Genomic DNA, 26,417 nt, shown 5'->3' on the forward strand with positions numbered 1-26,417 from the left:
CAGTGCAATAGACATAACAGATTCTGGTTCGATCCCGGGGTCAGGAAGATTTTCTGGAGAAGGAAATGGCAACCCACTCTAGTATTCTTGCCTGGAGAATTCCATGGACAGAGGAGCCTGATGGGCTACAGTTACAAAGTTGGGGTTGCAAAATCAGACACGGCTGAATCGACTGAGCACACAAGGATGCATGCCACAGCCAGGCAGCAGGGGAACTGATGCCCAAATCCAATCACACAGGGACTGAGAAGACTCTTCAGCATACTCCAATTGCTTCTTTGGCTGCAGCTCCTATCACATAGCGTCTTTTCCTTACAAAGTGACTGACACTCCCCTCCTCCTGGAACAGAGCCTTCCTTGACTAAAGGAATCAGTGACTTCTGTTCTCTTGTTCCCTGCCCACAGCACTATTTCTGCTCATTGAGTACCATTCAGTACCTTCTGAATGTCTTACCTTGTGAGGGTGGTAGCCAGATCCTCTTCCTTTTTTTTGGCCACACTAGCTTGTGGTATCTCAATTCCCCAACCAGGGATTAAACCCAGACCACAGTAATGAAAACCCAGAACCCTAACTACTAAGCCATTTGGGTCCCCGTTACTGTGCAGGCTTTTCTCTAGCTGTGGCTCATGGGGGTGACTCTGTCTCAGTGGGCAGGCTTCTCATTGCTGTGGCTTCTCTTGATGCAGAGCATGGGCTCTAGGACTTAAGAACTTCCATAGTTGTGGCGCCCAGGCTCTAGAGCCCAGGCTCAGTAGTTGTGGCTCACGGGGCTTAGTTGCCCCAAGACCTGTGGAATCTTCCCAGGCCAGAGATTGAACCCACATCTCTGGCATTAGCCGGCGGATTCTTTGCCAGTGAGCCACCAGGGAAGCCCCCAGATAGTTTTCTGATAAAGGATCACAATGCAGTGTTTGTACAGGTGAGGCTAAGCCTGCAGCAGTTCTGTAAGGTGAAGACGAGGACACAGTTCTGTAAGGTGAAGATGACGATGAACGGGTTACAGGCCCAACCATAGGTGCTGCTGAATCTCCCTGACAGTTGCTAGATCTAGGCTAAGGGTCAGCTCCCTCAGGGACATCAATGTATGTGCAAGGTTTGGGGTGGCATACCAGACCCGATAGCTCAACCGTTGTAACTCTCCTTACAACAAGGAACATCCAGGGAATTCCCATCCAGGGAACCCTCTTCCATTTCTTCCTGTTCCCCTCAAACATCCTACTCTGGTCTTTGTTTCTTGGCATCTCTCATGTTCCCTTACCTACCAATTCACTTAGCTTCTAGAATTCTGAGTAATCACAAAAGCCACCATTTACTGACAATTTTTTAAGTACCAGGCACAGAATGGAGCTTAGAGATGTTACATAAATCTGTCCAATGTCACAAAAATGTTAAAGTATAGATCAGTGTGTCTGTAGAAATATAATTTGAGCCACACTGGTAATTAAACATTTTCTATTAGCCAAATTAAAAGAGAAAAGAAACAGGTGAAATTAATTTTACCAATATTTTTTAAGTTAACTCAATATATCCTAAGTGTCTATTAACATATAAATGGATAAGGAAGATGTGGTATGGACGATAGCCCACCAGGCTCCTCTGTCCCTGGGACTCTCCAGGCAAGAATACTGGAGTGGGTTGTCATTTCCCTCTCCAAGGGATCTTCCCAACCCAGGGATCAAACCTGGGTCTCCTGCATTGCAGGCAGACACTTTATGCTCTGAGCCACCAGGGAAGCCATGTATATATATATATATACACACACACAATGGAATATTACTCAACCATGAAAGAGAATGGAATTTTTCCTTTTAAAACAACATGAATGGACCTCAAGGGTATTCTGCTTAGTGAAATAAGTCAGACAGAGAAAGACAAATACTGTATGATATCATTTATATGTGGAATCTAAAAAATATTAATACAAAAAACTACTGAATTTAACAAAGAAGCAGATTCATAGATATAGAGAACAAACTAGTAGTTAGCAGTGGGGAGAGAGAGGGGAGAGGAGATTAAGAGCTACAAGCTACTATGTACAAAATAAGCTAAAAGGATATATCACACAACATAGGGCACCCAGCCAACATTTTATAGTAACTATGAAAGTGAAAGTGAAGTCGTGTCCGACTTTTTGCAACCCCATGGACTGTAGCCTACCAGGCTCCTCCATCCGTGGAATTCTCCAGGCAAGAGTACTGGAGTGGGTTGCCATTTGCTTCTCCAGGAGATCTTCCCAAGCCAGGGATCAAACCCGGGTCTCCCGCATTGCAGGCAGACACTTTACCATCTGAGCCACCAGGGAAGACTCTATAATAACTATAAATAGAGTATAACCTTTAAAAATTGTGAATCATTATATTGTATACCTGTAACAGTGATCAATACAAAGCAATAGAGGAAAACAACAGAATAGGAAAGACTAGAGATCTCTTCAAGAAAATCAGAGATACCAAGGGAATATTTCATGCAACGATGGGCTCAATAAAGGACAGAAATGGTAGGGACCTAACAGAAGCAGAAGATATTAAGAAGAGGTGGCAAGAATACATAGAAGAACTGTACAAAAAAGATCTTCACGACCCGGATAATCACGATGGTGTGATCACTCACCTAGAGCCAGACATCCTGGAATGTGAAGTCAAGTGGGCCTTAGAAAACATCACTACGAACAAAGCTAGTGGAGGTGATGGAATTCCAGTTAAGCTATTTCAAATCCTGAGAGATGATGCTGTGGAAGCACTGCACTCAATATGCCAGCAAATTTGGAAAACTCAGCAGTGGCCACAGGACTGGAAAAGGTAAGTTTTCACTCCAATCCCAAAGAAAGGCAATGCCAAAGAATGCTCAAACTACCTCACAATCTCACATGCTAGTTGGAGAAGGCAATGGCACCCCACTCCAATACTCTTGCCTGGAAAATCCCATGGATGGAGGAGCCTGGAAGGCTGCAGTCCATGGGGTCGCTGAGGGTCGGATATGACTGAGAGACTTCACTTTCACTTTTCACTTTCATGCATTGAAGAAGGAAATGGCAACCCACTCCAGTGTTCTTGCCTGGAGAATCCCAGGGACAGGGGAGCCTGGTGGGCTACCGTCTATGGGGTCACACAGAGTTGGACACAACTGAAGTGACTTAGCAGCAGTAGCAAACGCTAGTAAAGTAATGCTCAAAATTCTCCAAGCCAGGCTTCAGCAATACGTGAAACGTGAACTTCCAGATGTTTAAGCTGGCTTTAGAAAAGGCAGACGAACCAGAGATCAAATTGCCAACATCTGCTGGATCATCAAAAAAGCAAGAGAGTTCCAGAAAAACATCTATTTCTGCTTGATTGACTATGCCAAAGCCTTTGACTGTGTGGATCACAATCAACTGTGGAAAATTCTGAAAGAAATAGGAATACCAGACCACTTGACCTGCCTCTTGAGAAACCTATATGCAGGTCAGGAAGCAACAGTTAGAACTGGACATGGAACAACAGACTGGTTCCAAATAGGAAAAGGAATATGTCAAGGCTGTATATTGTCACCCTGCTTATTTAACTTCTATGCAGAGTACATCATGAGAAACGCTGGACTGGAAGAAGTACAAGCTGGAATCAAGATTGCCAGGAGAAATATCAATAACCTCAGATATGCAGATGACACCACCCTTATGGCAGAAAGTGAAGAGGAGCTAAAAAGCCTCTTGATGAAAGTGGAAGAGGAGAGTGAAAAAGTTGGCTTAAAGCTCAACATTCAGAAAACGAAGATCATGGCATCTGGTCCCATCACTTCATGGGAAATAGATGGGGAAACAGTGGAAACAGTGTCAGACTTTATTTTTGGGGGCTCCAAAATCACTGCAGATGGTGACTGCAGCGTGAAATTAAAAGACGCTTACTCCTTGGAAGAAAAGTTATGACCAACCTAGATGGCATATTCAAAAGCAGAGACATTACTTTGCCAACAAAGTTCCATCTAGTCAAGGCTATGGTTTTTCCAGTGGTCATGTATGGATGTGAGAGTTGGACTGTGAAGAAAGCTGAGCACCAAAGAATTGATGCTTTTGAACTGTGGTGTTGGAGAAGACTCTTGTGAGTCCCTTGGACTGCAAGGAGATCCAACCAGTCCATTCTACAGGAGATCAGTCCTGGGTGTTCTTTGGAAGGAATGATGCTAAAGCTGAAACTCCAATACTTTGGCTACCTCATGCGAAGAGTTGACTCATTGGCAAAGACTCTGATGCTGGGAGGGATTGGGGGCAGGAGGAGAAGGGGACGACAGAGGATGAGATGGCTGGATGACATCACCCACTCGATGGACGCGTGAGTTTGAGTGAACTCCGGGAGTTGGTGATGGACAGGGAGGCCTGGCGTGCTGCAGTTCATGGGGTCACAAAGAGTCAGACACGACTGAGCGACTGAACTGAACAGATAATATTTACATCAACTATAATTCAATAAAAAATAAAGCACTTGGCACTTCCCTGGTCATCCATTTGTTAGGAATCTGAGCTTTCACTTCAGGAGGTATGGGTTTGATCCCTGATTGAGGAACTAAGATCCGGCATGTCATACAGCATGGCCAAAAGTATAAATAAATAAAGCAAGTTACAAATTTTTAAAAAAAGGAGAAAAAAGAAAAAGATCCAAAACATTATTTCAATTTTATATATTGATGAATACATAAAATTACTAAAGTGATATTTACAGTCTCTCTCTCATAATAAGTCTTTTAAATCTGGTGTGTTTTACATCTCACCTCAGTCAGACGAGCCACATTTCACATGTTCAACAGCTACTTGTGGTCAGGGGCTACTGTACTGGACAATGATAGTATATATCAACAGGGACTTCTCTGGTGGTCCATTGGTTAGGACTTCTAGTTTCCAATTCAGGGGATGCAGTTGTGATCCCGGGTTCAAAACCTAAGATCCCACATGCCAAGGGTAACTACTGAGCCCGCACACTCTAGATCCCATGCACCGTAACAAGAGAAGCCTGAGCACTGCAATGCAGAAGTCCCCGCATCCCACAACGAGAGAAAGCCCACTCGCCCCAAGGAAAATCCAGTGTAGCCCAAAAATTTAATAATAATTTTAAAAAGAAAGAAAGGATTCTTCCCTTTCTTTGACCCACCTCTGCTTCACTTCATTGTTGCCTTTTTAAGAATGATGAGGAGTGGGGTACCACGTTCTCTGTGAAAGCAGGCTGATACTATCCATCAAAATTCAGGTGTGTGCATGCTAAGTCACTTCAGTTGTGTGTGACTCTTTGCAGATCGTGGACTGTAGCCCATCAGGCTCCTCTGACCATGGGATTCTCCAGGCAAGAATACTAGAGTGGGTTGCCATGCCCTCCTCCAGGGGATATTCTGACCCAGCGATGGAACCTGCATCTCTTTATGTCTCCTGCACTGGCAGATGGGTCCCTTACCACTAGCACCACCTGGGAAGCTATAATAAAGGGTCTTTAAATGCTACGGAGGTCCAAAATTTATTAAGGTCTTTAAAAGTTTGTCCAAAAAAAAGAGAAAGCATTTGTCAAGAGAAGCTGCCATTTCCCTCTTGGAACTTTTACTTCTGGGATGGGACAGGAATGTTTGTTTCCTTCTGAACGGGTCTGTTATTGTTTTTCTGTCTTGATAAACACGATCCGGGAAGGGTGGATTTTCTCTGGCCTGCAGCCAGGTCAGTGGAAAAATCCTTTGCCCTGGGCCCCCTCTCTGGTCCATAGGGCAGTCATCTGCTCATTTCTGTTGGGGTTCCCTAACCCTCGAGGTGGCCCCTGAAGGGACGTGCAGGACGGTTGAACTCTAGAATAGGAGAGTTGGTGACCCAGCATTTCCTGATTTGAGCAGTGGGCAGCCCTTTGTTCCAGGCTGTGCTAGGTACATGGTGTAAGCTTTTCTTTTACTCCATACCACCACCCTCTGAGGTGGTGGATCAGCACCTGCAGGATCAGCACCTGCAAAGAACAGAGATGTGAAGAGGTTCACTCAGGGTCTGAAGCTTCTGACACCAGAGCCCAGGATCACAGCATTTCAGACTTTGGGGGTTTCAATGCTTTCTGCACTAAAAAACTTGGGAACAAGGGTTGTCCAGTAAGAAATGTTCATACCTGCATTCTGTTTCCACGTGAATAAGATCTGACAGAGTGCTTAGGGTTGATTTCATTCCTTTAACAATTGGGGATCAGATACTGAGGACATTAAAAAAAGTTGTTTTTTTTTCAAAGTGAGAGACTTCTCTAGCCCTGCAGTGGTTGACTCTTCGCTTTCACTGCAGGGGACGCAGTTCCAGCCCTGTTGGGAAACTAAGGGCCTGTATGCTGCGTGTGCGGCCAAAAAAATAATAATAATAATGACAAAAAATTTTAAAAAGGAGACGACTGCCCTTTCTACATCCGGAAACCTAGGAGGGCTGCCTGATCTTTTCTTGTTCCTAAGTTAGAAGAAATGTGGTTCCTGGGAACCCTGTCGCTTTAAGCCTAAGCCCCGGCTCCGGAGGAGACTGGGAGGGCAGCGCGGGGTGCCTGCCTACCTGGAGAACCTGAGCGAGGTGTGGCCGGAGCCGCTGGGATGCGAGGTGGACGGGGGCGGGCTGAAAGTTGGACAAGCAGGAAGTGAACCGACCGCCGCCTGGGAGGAAACCGAGTAGTCAACGAGTTCAGCTGCCGGCAGGCCCGAGCCGCTTGGAAACATGGTGAGAGAGCTGGAAACGAAGAAGGGGTCGGGGATTACCCAAGGAAAGTTGGTTGGCAAAGTCGAAGGGCTGGGCCAGCGGCTGCCAGAGAGGTCTCTTCTTTGACAGCTTGGAGGCAAATAGGTCTGAGCTGCCTGCGTGGGTGTTCCTGCTCTTTCTCTGCTCCCTCCCTCTCCTGACCCCTGAGCTGATCTGGAGTGGGCTTCGGTGCTTCGGGTGGCTGGAACCTAATTCATCTCCTCCTCCAGCCGCTGCCGGCCTGCGGGTTTTGTGACATTCCTGGGCTGTGCCTGTGCGGTTCCGAAGGCAGAGCCCAGCCTGTCGGCTGGAATCCCCCCTCTGCTTCTCACTTTATCCCTGTACAGAAACCCAAAGAATTTGTCTCCCTACTGAGTCCAAGGAATCTGCCACCCCAGGGGAAGAGAGCTGAGGATTTGTAAAAGACTCAGAAATTGGTTCTCTGTGATTATCTATCAATAGTTTCGACCCCCACCCCTGATCTGTTTTTGGAATTCGAGTGGGTCAGGGAGGGAGGAGCTTAACAGTGTTTTCCCCTCCCTGTTCAAAAACCTTATCATGAAGCCTGGGGACGAGGCTATAGCCTGGGAGGACTTGCCCTCCATTTCCCCCAACGCCAAGGCTGTCTGTTTTCTTTTTATACTTGCCTGAGCAGGCCATGGCCTGGTGCTTGCGCGTGGTGCTAAGTGGTGGGGAAAGCAGAAGTTTGTGGCCCAACTGTTCTCTCTCCTGGGGCCTTGTGAGGGACTTGGAGCCTGGTTGCCACAGCCAGGCTGCCTGGAAGGCCAGAGCAGCTCTCCAGCCACTGTCTGAGAGGGAGGGTGGCCTTGGTGAGGGTGGTCTGCGCCCAGCACAGGCATTTTTAAAGAGGACCCCTGGGACCTGGGAATTTCGTACATAGTGGTGGAGCTGTGCATTGGGAGGTACTGGCTCAGCTGTCTCCTCTGACCCTCTCTGAGGAACAAGGAAGCAGTGGAGAGGGGTTTGATGTTACTTCTTGTTTTGTGAAGGGCCCTGAGAATCCACAAAGAAGTTGGGTCCTGTCTGTCTTCTACCATGGATGGCTCTCACCATCTGGGGCTTATAAAGGCATTTGGTTTTGATTATGCGGTTCTACAGAAAAACATTTTCTTTGCAAACAGTTCAAGCATTGCAAAAAGCTAAAGTCCACCTCAGGCCTCCCCCTCCTCTGGCCTCTGAGGCTGGGTCTCAGTCCCTCCAGCTTTTGGCCTAATTAACCTGTTGTGTGGCTGTCCAGGAGGCTAGTGGCGGTGGAGGAGATGACCGTGTGCGGAACCTCAGGGATGAAGTGGAAGGGGTCAAGAATATCATGACCCAGAATGTGGAACGGATCCTGGCCCGGGGAGAGAACTTGGACCACCTTCGCAACAAGACAGAGGATCTGGAAGCCACAGTGAGATGACAGGGAGCCCCTCACCCTACCCCCTGGGGAGCCCCCCCACCCCCCACTCACTCCCAGGGGATGAGAGGAAGAGGGGGAAGGAAGATTACTGGGGGCGTGGTGATCATGGTGGCAGAGTGAAGGAGGGAAGTCTGTCTTCATGTGTGCTGGGAATTGATGTGAGCTGAGTCCCACTTCTGATTCTGCTGTACTCCACTGATTGGAATTGGGTTTAAGGACAGATTTGGGAGTGCGGGGGTGGATCCATGGAGGCATTTTCTGAGACAGACGGCTCAGTCAGCCTGTGCTTTCTTAAGTTTCTCTCCTATGAAACTGACTTTCCCTTTGAAGGCTGCCCTTGACTCTCATTTGGATCTGGCCATCCCAGGGCAAAAATATTGGCCCCAGAACATCCTCTTAGGGCCGCTGGCCTTCCCCAAGGTTTTTAGAGAGGTGGTGAAAAACTGTTAGAGTCTTGCTGAGCCAGCTTTAAAAAGAAGCTGGGAAGAGCAGTATCTTTGATCCCAGACTCTTCTGCTAGCTGAAGGCTAGAATAATATCTCCCACACATCTAGCTAGATATTCTCCTGTCTCTCCAGCTAGAGGCCAAAGCCAGCTGCTCAGGGAAGGAGTGACTCTAAAGTTCAGCAGAGGTCTGGAGCCTAAGATTCCATGTCCACAGGGAGAGACTGGCATGGCTTTTGGAGTCCTGCGTGTAATCTTGAGTGTTGCTCGTTTAACTTCTGGAGACTTAGTGTTTCTGTCCTCAGCCCGATCTGGGGAGCAGGGCCCAAGGAGACAATTTTTGCAGCTCATGCTGGGAGAAGGAAGGACACTTGCCCTCAACTCCAGCCCCTGTACTGCCCTGACCCTCTCCTCTGGCTTCAGCAGTCCTCGTGGGGTCAGAAGCCATAGAACCAGGAAGATATGTGCCCCCTGGAGCCTGCGCCCCCTCAGCCCGATTGTCTGCCCTCCTAAGGGCAGGTTGTGCTGCCCTTGTCACAAGCCTGGGTGGAAGCATGTTTTAAAAGCCCAGTGTGGAAGGCAGGGCAAGGCAGGGGTGAGAAAAGAAGGGGGAGGGCAGGGGGACCAGAGGGAGCCCCACGAATTCTAAATTTGAACTTGGCCCACCAGATGGTTCTGAAGGTACATTTGTCAAGATAGGAGGACATAAGCTGTCTTACTTAGCAATCTGTTACCTCCACTTAGCACTTCAATATTTAGATGGATGGCATGTGGGTCTCTGTCTGCCTTATCCCCAACAGTCAGAGCACTTCAAGACGACGTCACAGAAGGTGGCTCGGAAGTTCTGGTGGAAGAACGTGAAGATGATTGTCCTCATCTGTGTGATTGTTTTTATCATCGTCCTCTTCATCGTGCTTTTTGCCACCGGCGCCATCCCAACTTAGGGAACCCCTCCCTCCCTGCCCTCCTCCTCAGCCGCCACCTTCCGTGGTGCATGCCAAGGGGGGCCCTCTCTCCTGTCCTTCTTCATGTGGAATGCTGCTCGGTCCTGCCGCCCTGCACTCTGAAGCCCCCTGTCTACCCCAGGGAACACCTTGGTCTCCAGAAAGAGAGAGCTGGACTGTGGCTGCATTTCAGGGGTCCTCAGAGTTGGTTGGAGAGACCCAGAGGGCCTAGCACATGGCTGGAAAACTGATGGAACTGAGGGTGGCCAGTGGGCAATAAAGACCGTTTGGTATCCCTACGCGTGTGAGGTCCTTTCTCCCTTTCCACTGTGCCTTTGGCCCTTCTATTTTGTTTCTTCCCAGGACACTCTCTGGCAGAACTCTCCCATTGGAGGCCCAAGCTGTTGGACGGGTAGAGAGCATAGGATTGGAGAAGAAAGATGGAAACTGTTTGCTTGTTTTTTATCGCCCCTCGTTCCATCATGGGTCTCAAGAGCAGGAATTTTCTGGAACTCTTGGAGTATGGAAAATTCAAGGCCTTCCCAGCATTTTAGGGTGGTATATAAGACTCCTAAGTGTCCTCTCTGGGTCTTGCCATTGTCTTTCATTCTTTTTCTTTTTTTGAAAAATTTTGGCTGTGCTGGGTCTTCATTGTTGAGTGGGCTTTTCTCTAGTTGTGGCAAGCAAGGGCTATGCTATAGTTGCAGTGTGCAAGTTTCTCATTCCAGTGGCTACTCTTGTTGCGGAGTATGGGCTCTAGGGCCTTTGGGCTTCAGTAGTTGCGGCTCCTGGGCGCTAGAGCACAGACTCGATAGTTGTGACACACAAGCTAAGTTGTTCCGTGGCATGTGGGATCTTCCTGGCTCAGGGATTGAGCCCGTGTCTCCAGCATTGGCAGGTGGATTCTTTACCATCAAGCCACCAGGGAAGCCGCTTGCCATTTTTTAAAATTACTTTTTGCAGGAAATGTTAGCTGAGACATTCAGTGTTCCTAGGCAGACTATTTAGAAATCTAAATCCTCCCCTCCTCCCACCCCACCATCATTGGCATTTCTCTTCCATGGCCCTGTTGTAGTCTGGAAGGGAGGGGTGGGGGAGGATGGAGGAACTAAATTGCTCTTCCTTCTCCTGTGGTTCTGCAAGTTCTATTTGTCTTTTGTCTGCCACTGTCCTTCTGGAACTTAGCAGAGCCTCTGGGTCTTAGCAGTCCTGAGAGGGTGAGCATCTCTCACCGTGTCGCGTGGCTGGACACAGTCAGTGTCACAGGACAGGGCCTGTGGCTTTCCTTCCCCTCCTGGACAATGGACCTCTCTGTCTTTGGGCCTCCCTCCTCCCCACCAGGTCCCACCATCACTGTTACTCTTTCCAGTGCCCAGTGCATCTTAGTTTGGGGGGAGGGTTCTTGTCATCTCTCTGCCCTGTTTGGGGGAAGAAGTCTGGAAGGGGCGGGGTTGGGAGACAGGATTGGGGCCTAGTACTGGCCAATCCAGTTCTAGAAGCATACTCTGAAAACTAGGAAGGGAGGAAAGCACCGAAGAGCCCTTGGGGGGTCACTCTTGGTCACCATCATGTCCATCCTCTCCCTGCTCGGTCCACTCCTAGACTCAAAGTCCAAGCAACTGGGGTGAGTGGGACCTAGACCTTCCAGGGTGAGGGTGGGGACTGTGCTCACAGGGGCCTCAACCTGGGAGAGGGAAGTCAACACCCTCTTCCTCAAGAGGGGCCACATTTGAGATGTTGGGTTGGTACGAGACCGGGTAGAGAACTGGTTGGTGTTGGCTTCTGTGCAGCAGTGAAAGGAGAGGGTGAAGATGGACAGATTCAGCTCAGGAAGGCTCTGGACAGACAGACACGCCAGCCTCCCTCATCTTCCAACTGAGGAAGCTGGTCCTATCAGGGCAGGGCTGCCATGGCCCATGCGGTGAAGAGGAAATAAAGAAAAAGCTGGGGCTAGCACCTTCCCCACTGGAGTCTGTCTTATTGAGGTGAAATTCACAAAACATACAATCAACCCTTTTCAAATGTACTATCTGAGCTTGCCTGGTGGTTCAGATGGTAAAGAATTTGCCTGCAATGCAGGAAACCTGGGTTTGATCAGTGGTCAGGAAGATCCCCTGGAGAAAGGAATAGCTAACCACTCTGGTATTCTGGCCTGGAGAATCCCACAAAGGAGCTTGGTGAGCTACAGTCCATGGGGTCGCAAAGAATCAGACACAGACTGTGTAACTATCACACACACAAATGTACAATCCAGTGTCAGGCAGTGCATTCATGATATTTATTGTGAATAAACTTTATTCAGTTTCAGAACTTTGGAGGGGTGGGGGTCGGTTTTTGGTTATGGGTGAGTTGCAGCGACACTGGCCAGGCTGTTCACTGCGTCTGCAGTCCCCTAGCGCAGCGCGGGACAATGGTGCTCCGTCGAGCGCCTGCCTGTTGAATGAACAAATGATGCCTGTCCAGATGAACTCCAGGTGAACTCGTCTGCCTGATTTGGATGCAGTTCCAGAGAGGATCCGCTGAGCTCGCGTTCGCGAGCCCACTCCACTGCGACTGTTTCATACACAGGACTCCTGAGGTGTAGATCTGGCACCAAGCTGATTAGGTGGAGACCCCACTTCACGAGGCTGGGGAATCCTCCCGAGCCGGGCGCCGCCAGCACCGCAAGAGGCGCTGTGTCCGGATCCCGGGAGCCATCGCCGGCAGCTTTCGATTTGGCCGGGTCTCGGTTGCTGCTCAGAGGAGGCGCGCCCCCCGCCCCCTCCGGGCAGGCCCCGCCCCGCCCTCCGCTTCCTCCCGGGCCCCTGGCACTGCGGCCACTTGGGCAGAAGAGCCGGAGCGGGCGAGGCGGCTGCGGCGATGGTGAGGGCCCGGAGCGGGGCAGGGGGCAGAGGGCGAGCGTGGGGGTGCTGGGCGGCAGTCCGAAGTCCAAGGGCGGGGGCATCCTTCGCGACCCGCGCCCGTTCCCCGGCGAGGTGACGACGGCCGGCCGGGAGCCAGGACCCGTCCGGACCCTTCGCTCCCCGCGCGCATCCCGGGAGGGAAAGTACGGAACTTGCCGGTCCTGGCTGCCCCTCGCCCTGTGAGTGAGCGGGACTTGCCGGAGCCGAGCAGTTACGCACCAGCTTTCTTCGGAGTGAGACTCTGTGCTGAGGTCCTGGTGGCGGCCACTTACACACTCTGTGACCCCGGGGCAAGTCACTTAGCCTCCCTGAACCTCCTTTTCCGCATGGTGAAGTGGGGTCAGCAGTACCTGCCTGGCTGGGTCCTCAGGAGGTTGAAGGAGATACAATGGCAGAGATCTGTCTGGCGCTCAGAACCTGCTTCTGAGAAGTGGTGGGTAATATGATGACCTCTGTAGCCCTTCCTGGGGCGGTGAGGAGCCAAGTCTGGCCCAGGAGTTGGAAACCTGAGCAGATGGGGTGGTAGAGGCCAGGCCAGCCCTGTGACAGGGTGTTGGAGGGCAAACTCCTTCTCCTGGGGAAAGAGAAAGGAAGATGTTTACAATAAAATTTCCACTGAAGTTATCAGTGGGGCATAGCTTGACTCCCGTCTAAGCCTTACCTAAGGACACATTCTTGAGTTGAGTCATCCCCTACTCCGTGCTGTAGACTCTGGCCTCTGTCCCTGCTTGTCATTTCCAAGGCAAAGGTGTTAGAAGCAGGTGGTGTCAGTCGCTTCTCCCCTTCCCTGGAACTCAGGGGAAGTTGTGTCCAGCAGGAAGCAGGCTTAGTGCTTTAAAATTCTGCCATGCAGGGACTTCCCTGGTGGTCCAGCAGTTACGACTCTGACCTCCCAATGCAGGGGGCATAGATTCGATCCCTGGTCAAGGAACTAAGATCCTTGCATGGTGCAGCCAAAAAAAAAAAAAAAAAAAAGATCCTGCCATGGAGAAGCAGCAGAGGTGTGATGGATGTGGTCTGGCTGGAGGTTGAGATGCCAAGATGGCCTCATCTCCAGGGAACTGGAGGCAGGAAGAGGAAGCCAGGCAGGAAGGTAGCGATGAGCTCTAAGGCTGGGCCAGGAAACCGAGGGAGGCCTGGAGAATGGGATAGAGCCTAGAGCCCATTTTCCAGCATGCAGAGCAAGAAATCAGGCAGGGTTAGGATGGGCTTGCAGCTGGCCCTTAGTACTTGGTGAGAAGAGGAAACTCCTGAAATGAAGGCTGAGGATGGGATCATTTATTGGGGAGTACTGGAAAACTCTGGGACTCTCACAGGTTCATCTCAGGCAAATAGTGGATCTGAGCCTGAGATTTGATCTCTCTCCCAACCATCTCCTGGCCCCTTCCTGTCTGTGTTTTCTCTCACTCCTGCCCCTTTGTCCACCCCTAGCATTTTCCCTTTCTTCTTCCCATCTGGTCCTTCCCTACCTGGTCCTTCTTCTTCTTCTTTTTTTTTTTTAATGTTTATTTATTTATTTTCGCTGCTCTGGGTCTTTGTTGCTGTGCTCAGGCTTTTCTTTAATTGGGGAGAGCAGGGGCTACTCTCTAGTTGTGGTGCACAGGCTTCTCATTGTGGTGGCTTCTCGTTGTGGAGCACAGGCTCTAGGGTGTGTGGTGTTCAGTAGTTGTGGTGCATGGGCTTGGTTGCTCTGAGGCATGAGGAATCCTCCCAGAGCAGGGATTGAATCCGTGTCTCAACCACTGGGCCACTAGGGAAGTCCTTTTCTTTGCTGATTCATTCAGCTAACAAGGGTTTCTTGGGCATTTCCTTTGCTAGTCATGGTGACAGGTACAGGGAATAGAGTAGGAACAAAATACTGATGGGAAAGGTAGAAACTGAGTGGGGAATGACTTGATTTATTCATCTTGTAGATGGTCCTCACTTATGCACTGTGCAAACCATTTGGGTTTTTGAGCCACAGGCCTTCCTCATTTGCACATAAATTGAGTTGGCAGCATCAAAAGATCTGGTGGGTCTTTAGCCAGTCAGCTAAAGCATTTGACCTCCCTTTAACGCCATCCAGTTTAACACAAGGGTTAAGAATGTGATCCTTGGAGTCTAAGTCGGTTCAACTCCCAGATTTTCTGTTCACTGACTCTGTGACCTTGGCTGGGTGATTTAACCCCTCTGAGCCTCGGTTTCTTATAAAACTGAGATAAGGGTACTTTTCTCAGTGTATTGTTGTGAGGCTTTAATGAGATAAAGTGAGCAGTCAGCTAGCAGCTCAGTGCTTAGCTCAGAGTATGTGCCCATTGATTGGGAGCTGTTATTACTGTCAAGATGTAAAACCTTCTCAATAGCCTGCAATGCCTAATGGAAATGCACTAGATGTAAGTTATCAAAGGCCCATGTCAAATTCTATATATAGGTTAGAAACAATTATGTGCACAAGTTGGCCATAGGGAAGAGCTTGCTTGGCTGTGTATTTTGTAAAAATATTTGAGTTTTATTTAAAACATTTTTTTAGATTCATTTATTTATTATTTTATTTTATTATTTATTAAAAAAACTTTTTTTGAGCATGGTGGGTCTTTGTTGCTTCACGCAGGCTACTCTCTGGTTGCGGCGCGCGAGCTTCTCATTGTGGTGGCTTCTCTAGGCGTGTGGGCTTCAGTAGTTGTGGCTAAGAGGATTTATTAACCACAAGTATTGTGTGGTTCCTGGGATCTGACAGCTAAAAAAAAAACACTAGGGAAAATTGGGCTATAGCAATATATGAAATGTTCGTCTCTCAGCTGTGTCTGACTCCTTGAGACCCTATGGACTATATCCCACCAGGCTCCTCTGTCATGGAATTCTTCAGGTAAGAATACTGGAGTGGGTTGCCATTCCCTTCTCCAGGAGATCTTATAGCAATAATAATGGCTGTTATTTATTGAGCATTCAGGAATTGTGCTAGGCATTTTATTTCTCATACATCACATGCCTTAGCTAATGTGGGAGATGTTACCACTTTATAGATGAGAAAGTGGAGGGTCAGAAAGATCATGTCCCCAGTCTTTAGTCGCTCAGCTGTTGAGCAGCAGAGGCAGGATTTGAAGGTGCTGGGGGCTATAATGCAGGGTGCATCTCTTAAGCTCTGAGCTCAGCTGTGAACTGACCCAGGAAGGAGTTGATACACCAGGTCACTGCCTGGGTGGGTCTCTCTAAGGATGACAACGGTGACAGCTGGCCTAGTGTTTCGTAAGCACTAACCAGGAAAAAAGGGCAGACAGGAGCATTTGAACGGGAGGTTTTTTGAGAGCTTTGTCTTTCCGAGGAACCAGCTGTTCTGGCCAGAAAAACCTGAGGGGAGATTTGAGAAATGAAGGAGGCATGTTCTGCACACAGGAAAACGGTCTGTCGATTTCCTGTGTAACTACCACCCTTTGTCCCTCAACCCCCACCCCTTCCCCCACTCTCGGAGGTGCCTCTCACCCTTCCTTCCTCTCTCACTCACCCTTCCTCTCTCTCCTTCCACCCTCCCCCAGCCTCCGGACATCTCCACATACCCTTGCTGATGGCACTTCTACATGCCTTCTAGTGGCTTCTGGCCTGAGTTATCTCACTTTCGTCCATGCCAGTCTACCACCAACACAGAAATTCTCCTCCAGGCTCAGAAACCTACACTAGTTTTAGGTCCATCCGTCTCTCCCTTTTCGAGAGCGTCCTTGTTTTATTTGGCTACTTCACACTGCATGTGAAATCCTAGTTCCCAGACCAGGGATCAAACCTGTGTCCCCTGCAGTGGAAGCGTCAAGTCTAAACCACTAAACTACCAGGGAAGTCCCACTTCTTGACTTTTTGCTGCTTTCTCGGGCCCCACCCTGCCCCTCCACCCTTACTACCTCTGTCTGGAGTATGTTTCTGTCTGAGTGTGGCAGAAGTGTCCAAGCTCTACCTTACCTGGTCCATCTCGGTTCTCAGGAAATCACTTGTCTGTCGGCAACTCCAACACTCCCTATTTGTATCTCATGGTGTGAAGTGATCCCTCTCCTCTGATTGTACCATATACATCTCTTTCCCCCAGCCTATAGCCATCTTTACAAGAACAGCCCCAACTCATTCGGAAAATATTTTCCATGCATCCACTGTGTGCCGAGTGTGATGCTGAGTTCTGTGTGGCAGGAAAGCCTGCCCTCTGGTCTCTTATCTCCTTTTAAATCCCACAGTTTTTTATTTTAATCACTGCTGGCAGAGACTCATGCATATAGTGTCCTTTCTGCTCTGCTTGAGAGAGGCCAAGGAGGCCCAGAGACTTGAACCTTGGGCCTGTGTGTTCCCTGGAATGAATGTGTTCTTTTAGGCCTGGGCCCATCTAGGCTCCAGACAGGCCTGGCTTTGCCATTGGAGGATGGAGAGTGCAGCTTGCAGTGGGAGGCACAGCCAGCTCCCTAGAAGAATGTGACCCAACATCACCCCATGCTGGAGAATAAGATAACAACAGCTGTAGCATTTAGAGTAGGAAAAAAAAAATGACATGCAGTGTTCCAGTTTCTAGCAGTGGTTCTCATTTTTTTTTAATAGTTTTAATTTATTCATGTCTTTTTCTTTTTTTTATTTATTCATTTATTTTTCTTTCGGCTGCACTGGGTCTTCGTTGCTGTGTGTGGGCTTTCTCTAGTTGCCAAGAGTTGGGGCTACTCGAGTTGTGGTGCGCGGGCTTCTCAATGCAGTGTCTTGTCTTGTTGCGGAGCACAGGCTCTAGGGCACGTGGGCTTCAGTACTTACGGCTCATGGGCTCTAGAGCGCAGGCTCAGGAGTTGCCCCAGGGCATATGGGATCTTCTTGGACCAGGGATTGAACTCATGTCTGCTGCGTTGGCAATCAGATCCTTTACCAGTGAACCACAAGGGAAGCCCTGGTTCTCGTTTTTGAATCCTTCCCAGGTTTTTGTCTTGGACTATTTGAATGTAGGCATGCCTTGGACTATTTGAATGTGAGAGACTCCAAGTAACAGAGTGTGAGTCACTCAATTGTGTCTGACTCTTTGCGACCCCATGGATGATGCAGTCCATGGAATTCTCTAGGCCAGAATACTGGAGTGGGTAACCATTCCCTTCTCCAGGGGATCTTCTCAACCCAGGGATCAAACCCAGGTCTCCTGCATTGCAGGCAGATTCTTTACCAGCTGAGCCACAAGGGAAGCCCAAGTAACGGAGACTTGCTGATTATTCATATAGTTGTAATAACAGTGGTGATGGTGGTTGACTCAGGAAAAGATAGAGATGAGTACAACTTCCCAGCTTTCTTCATGATATTTCCTCGTTCCCCAACTATGGCTTCCCCCAGTCCGAATGTACCCTTCTATTGTGGTTTGCTGGCCCCCCTTTCGAAACAGGCTTTTCTAGCTCATGAGTAAATATTGACCTACTTGGGTTACAGATGCCTGCCCCCTCGAAACTCCTGCTGGGTTAGAGAAATACACTGGGGTAACAAACTTGAACATCAGTTGCATTTGGATAAGTTATAATTGGCCCACTCACTGACTCCCTGTGATGGTCAGCATTGTGCGCTGGCCTCCTGGGTCCCCAGGCTGGTGGCAGACAAAGGCAGGGCACTGGCCCCTGCCCTCCCCCTGGGAGCTTGTGGTCCAGTTGGGGAGAGAGGACTCATATACTGGGAATGCTTGGAGGTTATGTGCAAGGCAGCTGCGAGGATCCTGTATGGGGATTCTTGCCTGAGTAGGAGGTGGCCCTCTGTGACCAGCAGATCCCTTTCCTTTTTCTGGTTTTAAGTGGAATTTAGTCAAATGCTGAAACGTCTGCTGCAGACAATGGGCAATATAGTCTGGCAGGAAAGTGAGCTTGGCCCATGCTCTGCAGGGAGGAGATGAGAACAGGGTTGGGCTCTGGGGGACTGGGCTGGGAGAGTCGCTGTGGTTTGTTAATCCGCTGGGATTTATCTCATCCTGGCAGTGTGTCTCTGGACTCCAGCCTCCTGCCATGGGTCTCTCCCGGTGCATGTATCTGAAGCCCAGTTTCTTCCTTGCTTGTGACGCATGCTTTCTTCCTCTTCCTGACCTCTCCTCCAGCCTGGACCCTGAATCTCCCTTCCCAGTCCTCTGAAATGAACCACATTCTTTTGTCAGATGAGGCTGCTGCCCCGGCTGGGAAATCCAAGAGCTGAATCCCAAAGAAGACCTCGGCTATAGCTGAACAGCTGGAGGTCAGAGGCCAGGAAGGCCAAGGCTCCCAGGCAGACAGGGAGTCAACTCTGAGCACTGATGCAGGAGCAGGGTCAGGCCAGGAGGCAGAACTGGCCTGACCAGTCAGAGGCTGGGGCAGGGAGGAAGGGAGATCTAATCTGAGTGTGTGTCTATGGGGTTAGGCAGAGGCTATATGAGATGTGGTGGTCCAAAATGACCTCTCTAGCTCTGTGGGCTGGATCTCCTCCCTGTCTGGCTGTGGCCAAGTAGCTCAGTTGCTTGTTCTTCGGTGCCTCTTTAGGCCAGTGGAAAACCCCAAGGCAGGTGCACACTGAGTTGAGGCCATCCTGAACAGGTGGGGCTTCCCTGATGGCTCAGACAGTAAAGAATCTGCCAGCAGTACAGGAGACTCAGGTTCAATCCCTGGGTGGGGAAGATCCCCTGGAGAAGGGAATGGCAACCCATTCCAGTATTCTTGCCTGGAGAATTCCATGGACAGAGGAGCCTGGTGGTCTGTAGTCCACGGGGTCACAAAGAGTCAGACATGACTGAGTGACTTTCATTTCACTTCACTTCGAACACGTGAGCCGAGTGTCTGCTTTGTGGGAGGGTGGGCAGGTCCTGGGAAGGTCTCATCCTGGGGCACCTTAGACGAAGCTGAGATGCTGGAAGTCAAGGCTGACCTAGGACCTGCCTTGATGGGTATGGGGGGGGGAGCCAAAGGCGAGCCATACTCCCCAAGAGACCAGCCCTTCATTCAGCACATATCAGACCCTTATGTGAATAATGCCGTTATAATGCTGTTCCCCTTACTCATACACTGCGCGCGTGCGCACACACACACGCGCACACACACACACACACACACACACACACATACATATACATTAGGGGCAAGGACGGCCTCTGGGTCTCATGGCCAAATGAGGGCCATGTGGGGGCATCACGTAGCCCTGACCTTGGGCTTGGTGCCCAGGCAGGGAAAGAGTTGGAGCGATGCCAGCGGCAGGCGGATGAGGTGACAGAAATCATGCTCAACAACTTCGACAAGGTCCTGGAGCGTGACGGGAAGCTGGCGGAGCTGGAGCAGCGTTCAGACCAACTCCTGGACATGGTGTGAGGCCTGGGGAAGCAGAGAGGGAGAGGGAGAGGCTAGAAGGGACCCTCAGAGGGAGCACTCAGACTGTGCCCGGGGCTCTCCAAGCCATGGGTGGGGCCTGACGCTTACCCAAAGGCCGGTGTGGGTTTCTTGAGGGCCCCCTAGCCCAGGTGGCAATGGGTGGGGAGGCCTTGTGAAGGATGAAGGGCTTGGTTTGAAGCTGTGGATTGTCCTAAAAAGTTGAAGACTGGCATTGTTAACTGAGAGTGAACCCGCAGGGCTGTGAGTCGAGGGCTACACCAGTGTCTAGACCAGGAGTCAGGCTGGGAGGGTCCCAAGACAGGCTTTGTGGAGAAAGGGAGCTGCCAGGTTGGGGAGGCTGAGCAAGGAGATAAGGAGACCCTTTGTGGGGACGGGGTTGGTAGAAGCTGGTCTGGGGCTCTGGGGAAACCCCTAACTCCCACCCTGTGTCTGGGGGGTGTCTGCAGAGCTCAGCCTTCAGCAAGACAACCAAGACTCTGGCCCAGAAGAAGCGCTGGGAGAATGCCCGGTGCCGGATCTACGTGGGGCTGGCAGTGGGCGTTGCCCTGCTCATCCTCCTGATTGTGTTGCTGGTCATCCTTCTCCCACAAAGCAGCAAGGGCGGCAGTGCCCCATAGGTCCAGGATGCAGGCCCTGCCTCGGGGCCTGGGGAATGACCCAGCAGGGCCTGGAAAGAGGCTGAAGAGCCACACTGGCCAGTTCTGGTCTTCAGAGAACCCTGGAGTTCGCTCCCCTCTGAGCCACCCCAGTGAGCATGGAGGGCAGCCTCAATGTGTGCACCTTGGTTACTTCCTGTCATACCACAGACTGGCCCTTGAGGGCAACCTGCTGCACTGGCCATGCCAAGCCAGCCCCCACCTGGAGCTTAGTAAAAACCACTGTTTGGGTAAAAACTGGTGTATGTGTATGTGTGTTTGAGGGCTTCCCAGGTGGTGCGGTAAAGGGCCTGCCAGCCAATGCAGGAGACAAAAGAGATGCGGGTTTGATCCCAGGGTTGGGAAGAATCCCTGGAGGAGGGCACAGAAACCCACTCCAATATTCTTGCCTGGAGAATCTCATGGACAGAGGAGCCTGGCGGGCTACAGTCCATGGGGTCACAGAGTCGGACATGACTGAAGCGACTTACATGTGTGTGTTTGAAGATCCTCAGATTGGTTCATCCTGCTCTGCCTCCACCCCCATGGCTGCTTATAAAATAGAAAGTTCCAAAGGACTTCAGCCCTGGGAGATGACATCTTCTTCTCCCTTCCCCATTGATCCAGTCTTACAGACAGATCCCTCTAGGGTGCAGGTGTAAAGATACAACAGCCCCCAAACCAGAACCTTCAACTGGTGCCCTTTAAGTCTGTCTTCCTGAGGATGAAATCTGTTATTCTTCTGAGTTTGGGGCTGTTCAGAGGACCCATAGGATGACAAAGAGGAAGGCACTCCCGTGATCTTTATCTCACAAGGCTCTCACCTTCAGGGAGACTCTTCCCCCTTGGGTACCTTCTCTAGTTTCTGCCCCCAAGTTCTTCCTCAGGCTCTACACCAGATTACAGATGCAGCATGCCTGTATTTCCAGTTGTTCAGGTGTGTCTGACTCTTTGCTACCTCATGGACTCTAGCTAGGCTCTTCGGTCCATGGGATTTTTTTCCCCGAAAGAATACTGGAGTGTGTTGCCGTTTCCTACACCAGGGGATCTTTTCCCAACCCAGGGATTGAACCCAAGTCCCCTGCATCTCCTACATTGGCAGGCGGATTCTCTACCACTGGGAAGCCCATACAGATGTAGCAGGTGGCAGGAAAAGGGAAGGGCTTTTTTCTATGTGATGCTGTAAGGTGCAGAGTCACAAAGGATGGCCTGGAGTTTGCCCTGTGGGAAAGAGCTTTTCAAAGCTCTAGGACTTCACAGGGCTAGGGAGGCAGTGTCTTCAGGACACCAGGAAAGAGCATTGGGTAAAGGCCAAGTAAGAAGGAAAGGTCCTACCAAGAACTGGGAAGCAGGGCAGCCACTGCTTGAGCTACTTAACTGCATCTCAAACTCAAGTGTAGGTGGGAAGAGGAACTCAGGGTCAAGTGTGTAACAGAAGCAGTTCCTTGTTAGGGGGACTGAGGGCTACTGACAAAGAAACAAGAACAGACCCTCCAGTTGTGTGGAGCTGTACCCTCACGGAGCATGTTACTTCCGCTAGGCTCATCACCATCAGCCTTTCCTGGGAAAGATGAAGGGAAGCCCCGGGTATTGTACTTAGGTCTGCAACACTGCTTAGAGGTCCTGTGGAATTGGACTTGGGTTCTTACATATGTAAAAAGCAATGATACTTCTTGTTGTTCAGTCACTAAGCTGTATCCAACTCTTTGTGACCCCATGGACTGCAGCATGCCAGGCCCCACAGTCCTCCACTGTCTCCCAGTGTTTGCCCAAATACATGTTCACTGAGTTGGTGATGCTATCTAACCATCTCATCCTCTGCCACCCTCTTCTCTTCCTCCTGCCTTCAATCTTTCCTAGCATCAGTCTCTTCCAATGAGTCAGCTCTTTGAATCAGGAGGCCAAAGTATTGGAGCTTCAGCAACCAGTCCTTCCAATGAATATTCAGGGTTGATTTCCTTTAGAATTGACTGGTTTGATCTCCTTGCAGTCCAAGGGACTCTCAAGAGTCTTCTCCAGCACCACAATTCAAAAGCATCAGTTCTTTGGCACTCAGCCTTCTTTAAGGTCCAACTCTCATAGCCATCAGAGAAGGCAATGGCAGCCCATTCGTGTTCTTGCCTGGAGAATCCCAGGGACAGGGGAGCCTGGTGGGCTGCCGTCTGTGGGGTCACACAGAGTCGGACACGACTGAAGCGACTTAGCAGCAGCAGCAGCTCATAGCCATACACGACTACTAGAAAAACCATAGCTTTGACTATAATGATACTAGCTCCTGGATAATTGTGAGGAGTATTTATATTTATACCCTGTGTACAACATAAATGGAATGATTCTAGTTGCCAAATAAATGATAGCTAGCAGCCAAATCATTTAGCACACATACACACACACACACACACACACAGGCCTAGATCAGTTAAATTTGATCTTTGAGACTAAACAACAGTTGTGGAGTTTTTTGTTGTTGTTTTCCCCCTAAAGCTGCAACCTCTCCTTTCTTCCTCCAAGAGATTCCTGGGTGCCAGAGATGCAAACTACTTATTAAATTCAAGCCACTAATTTTACAGAAGCTAGGGGAAACGCTGAGCAATGGGCTAAAAGATCACACAGACATATAGTTCCCTGAGCTGGTAAGGCCTCTACTCGGGTGGGGGAGTTTACCCCACCTTCTATTATTGTGCCTAACACAGCAGAACTGAATAGGAAAGTTTTATTTGTTTTGCGGGAGTCGAGGTGGCGTCAAGTGTCTAGTCCTGAACCGACTAGAGCGCAGCGGGTGCTCAAGCGCTCGGCGAGGATGCGGCAAAGCAGCGAGAAGCCCCGACTCCAGGCTTCCCCAGGCTCGCAGAACCCTGACCCCTGAGTCAGCGCCGCCCTCTTTCTGAGAGGCCTGTAAGATCTGACCTGCCGAGATCCTCTGAGCCGCAGAGCGGATGGAGGACCCCTATAGCTCAAACACTTGGCTTCTCAAGATTATGCGATCCGCTCACGTCTCCCAGAAACCTACCCTAGACGAGGGGTCCAAGAGGACTGTTTTCTGACCCACCTCAGTACCTGCCATTGGCTTTAGCCCTTGGTCACCTGACTTATTCGAGCCAATGAGAAGTGACAAAATGAATACTTCCTCTTCCTATGTGGCGAAAGAGCCACTGTGCCCGCCTCTTGGGGACTCTGATTGGTCGCCCTCCCTCAACTCGCTAGTTTATTGGCCAGCGCCGCGAGACTGAGGTACGGCCGGGTCTGAGGGCTGTGTCAGACAGCCCGGCTGCCATGGCGTCCTATTTCGATGAACACGACTGCGAGCCGTTGGATCGTGAACGGGATCCCCGAACAAACATGCTGCTGGAGCTTGCAAGGTGGGTGTGCGGGTCTGGGAGGTAGAGCCCACACAGCAGGTGTCTGGGCTGAGGCTGGCTGGAGAACGCGGATTATGTGGGGCAGCAGTTTCTGGGTAAAACGGATAAATAATGTGCAGAGTTAATTCCGCAGTGAGATTCGGGGGGAAGTCGATAATTTCGGTCGTCCTTGGACGGACTAGAGCAAGGGAATTCTGGAAAAAGCGATCTGGAGTGTGGAAGAGGGGGTGTCCAGACTGGAGGGCAGTGGGCTTTAGGAGGTACTGAAGTAGGCGGGTCATGGGAGCAGGGTGGAGGCCATGTGACTGTGAGGAGGTATATCCGTTAGGCACTTCAAGCATGGAAGCTACACTGCCACTTGGAATTTGGCTTTATCGGGTCATTCCTGAGTGGCCCGAATAATTTCTCTCTCGTGTAAAACTGGAATAAAAAACCTGCATGCTTGGGGTTGTCTGATGGCCTGGGGTTGTCTGATAGCCACTGTAAGCCATTTCCCACTGTGCTTTTTATCTAGAGCACTACTGAGGGGTAGCTATTAGTATGACTAGTCGGGCAGAGTATTTGTCTGTTAATGTTTAGTGGATTATGGGGGCAAAGATTCTTTGGTTCTGACCTTGCATCCTTCTTCCCAGGTCCCTTTTCAATAGGATGGACTTTGAAGACTTGGGGTTGGTAGTGGATTGGGATCACCACCTGCCTCCACCTGCTGCCAAGACTGCAGTTGAGAACCTTCCCAGGACAGTCATCAGGGGCTCTCAGGCTGGTGAGAACACTAAGTCCTTCCACTAATTCTTTGGGGCAGGTCTGCCAGACTGACCAACTCTGGAAGCCAGATTACAGTCTGGCCCTTCAGTTTTCCAGGTCAGGCTGGGGCAAGTGTGTCCTTCAGGAGTGGGAGCTGGGAGGTAGGGCCTGTGGCAGCTCTCCTGATTAGCACTCCCTCCTCAAGAGCTCAAGTGCCCCGTGTGTCTTTTGGAATTTGAGGAGGCGGAGACCGCCATTGAGATGCCTTGCCATCACCTCTTCCATTCCAACTGCATTCTGCCCTGGCTGAGCAAGGTACTGTTTCCTTTCTCCCAGCCCTCACCCTGCCTTGGGCCTAGTCCTCAAGCCTCCTCTTTTTGTTGATGGACCTTTGGGGTGGGGTGTGGGGTCAGAGATGGGAGAGGGGTAAGGGTAGGGAATTGGGAGCTGGGGATGGTTGTTTGGAGTTTATGAAAACCAGACGGGCTGGTACACTGCACTGCTTTTCTCAGACCAATTCGTGCCCTCTGTGCCGCCATGAGCTGCCCACTGATGATGACACTTATGAGGAACACAAGCGAGATAAGGTAGGGGGCTGGGCAAGTGGAGGGGGTGGTCACAGGGCTCCCTGAGTCCCTGTTCCTGATGCCATCATTCCCCACCTTAGGAGGCCTGAGTCGGCTCACAGTCCATGAGTCTGGCCACCTTCCCAGTGACTGTGGTGAGGGGCAAGGGCCTTGGCAATGTTCCTGCCCCAATGTTAGGGGCCTGAAAACAGTGAGCCAGCCCCACGATGGCTGCCCTATCCCTTCACCCACAGGCCTTTGGGGATGGCCCCCGACCAGTGTGCACTCTTTGCTTCAGGCTCGCAAGCAGCAGCAGAAGCACCGCCTCGAGAACCTCCACGGAGCCATGTACACATGAGGCGGCTAGGGCTGGACACTGGTCCTCTGCAACATGTTCCTCTTGCATCTCAAGTTCTCATTAAAGGTTTCTTCACTCATCCTGCTGCTGCATTGCTCTCAGGCCTGGGAAGGGGCTCTGTACCCTCCATTGGGTCTCTACTGGGATGGGGTCCTAAGCCGTGGAAGGTCCCAGGCTGGGTATCCCTCCCTACCAAGCCTGCTGGCCCGAGGATAATAGGGCCCAGGTCAAGAACCTGGCTACCAGACCAGCCACAGCCTGGGCCTACGTGTCTGTGGTTGGAAGACAAAATGTGTCAGGCAGGGCACCTAGTAGTGACTTAAAAATGGTAACCAAAAACTAGCCAACATTTCTCCCTCCCCACTGCAATCTTTAGTCAGTGTTAGAATCCCCAGGGCTTTCTTTAGCTTCATTGCAGATTGCTTCTAACATTTTCAAGTTATTCTCTGTACCCCGCCCTTCATCATATCCCTTAGTGTGGAATCAGTCTTCAAGCCAGACAATTGAGCAGGGTGAAAAAAAGTGAAAGTGTTAGTTGCTCAGTCATATCTGACTCTGGGACCCCATGGACTACAGCCCACCAGGTTCCTCTGTCCATGAATTCTCTAGGCAAGAATACTGGAATGGGTGGCCATTCCCTTCTCCAGGGGATCTTTCCAGTCCGGGGATCGAACTGGGGTCTCCTGCACTGCAGGCAGATTCTTTATCATCTGAGCCACTAGGGAAGCCCCTGAGCAGGGTAGGAAGTGTGAAATAATCAGGTCAGCTCTTCAGACTGTTTAGAGGCCCAGAAAGGGCTTCAGGCCCTTCAGGGGTGCTTGGATAGCACTTGGCATCCTTTGTTCTTGGCAGCTTTGCTCTCAGTGGGCACTCAGGACCCTCCCTGTGGGCAGGGGCTTTCTCCCATCCTTTGTCCAGGGAAGCTGTTCTGCATTAAGGCCCTCTTCCTTTCTTCAGAACAGACTACAAACATGCAAATTAGAATTCTTTTAATAGATATATATATAAAAAAAAAGTACTAAAATACCCA

The 26,417-nt window shown here is 50.4% G+C and overlaps 2 protein-coding genes across 2 annotated transcripts; both read left to right on the top strand.

Annotated features, from left to right (window-relative positions):
• Positions 1 to 6,534: 6,534 nt before the first annotated feature.
• Positions 6,535 to 9,785, top strand: VAMP8 (vesicle associated membrane protein 8). Its single transcript, XM_068982146.1, has 3 exons — positions 6,535 to 6,683; positions 7,960 to 8,115; positions 9,369 to 9,785. Exons 1-3 carry the CDS (start codon positions 6,681 to 6,683, stop codon positions 9,510 to 9,512), a joined length of 303 nt encoding a protein of 100 aa, XP_068838247.1. The 5' UTR covers positions 6,535 to 6,680; the 3' UTR covers positions 9,513 to 9,785.
• A 2,546-nt stretch (positions 9,786 to 12,331) lies between these two features.
• On the top strand, positions 12,332 to 26,346 carry RNF181 (ring finger protein 181). Its single transcript, XM_068974441.1, has 6 exons — positions 12,332 to 12,374; positions 23,565 to 23,719; positions 24,352 to 24,482; positions 24,669 to 24,778; positions 24,976 to 25,050; positions 25,328 to 26,346. The coding sequence occupies exons 1-6, from the start codon at positions 12,372 to 12,374 to the stop codon at positions 25,385 to 25,387; spliced, it is 534 nt and encodes a 177-aa protein (XP_068830542.1). The 5' UTR covers positions 12,332 to 12,371; the 3' UTR covers positions 25,388 to 26,346.
• Positions 26,347 to 26,417: the final 71 nt, after the last annotated feature.

The sequence above is a fragment of the Capricornis sumatraensis genome, chromosome 1 (assembly GCF_032405125.1).
Source record: "Capricornis sumatraensis isolate serow.1 chromosome 1, serow.2, whole genome shotgun sequence".
Lineage (NCBI taxonomy): Eukaryota > Metazoa > Chordata > Mammalia > Artiodactyla > Bovidae > Capricornis > Capricornis sumatraensis.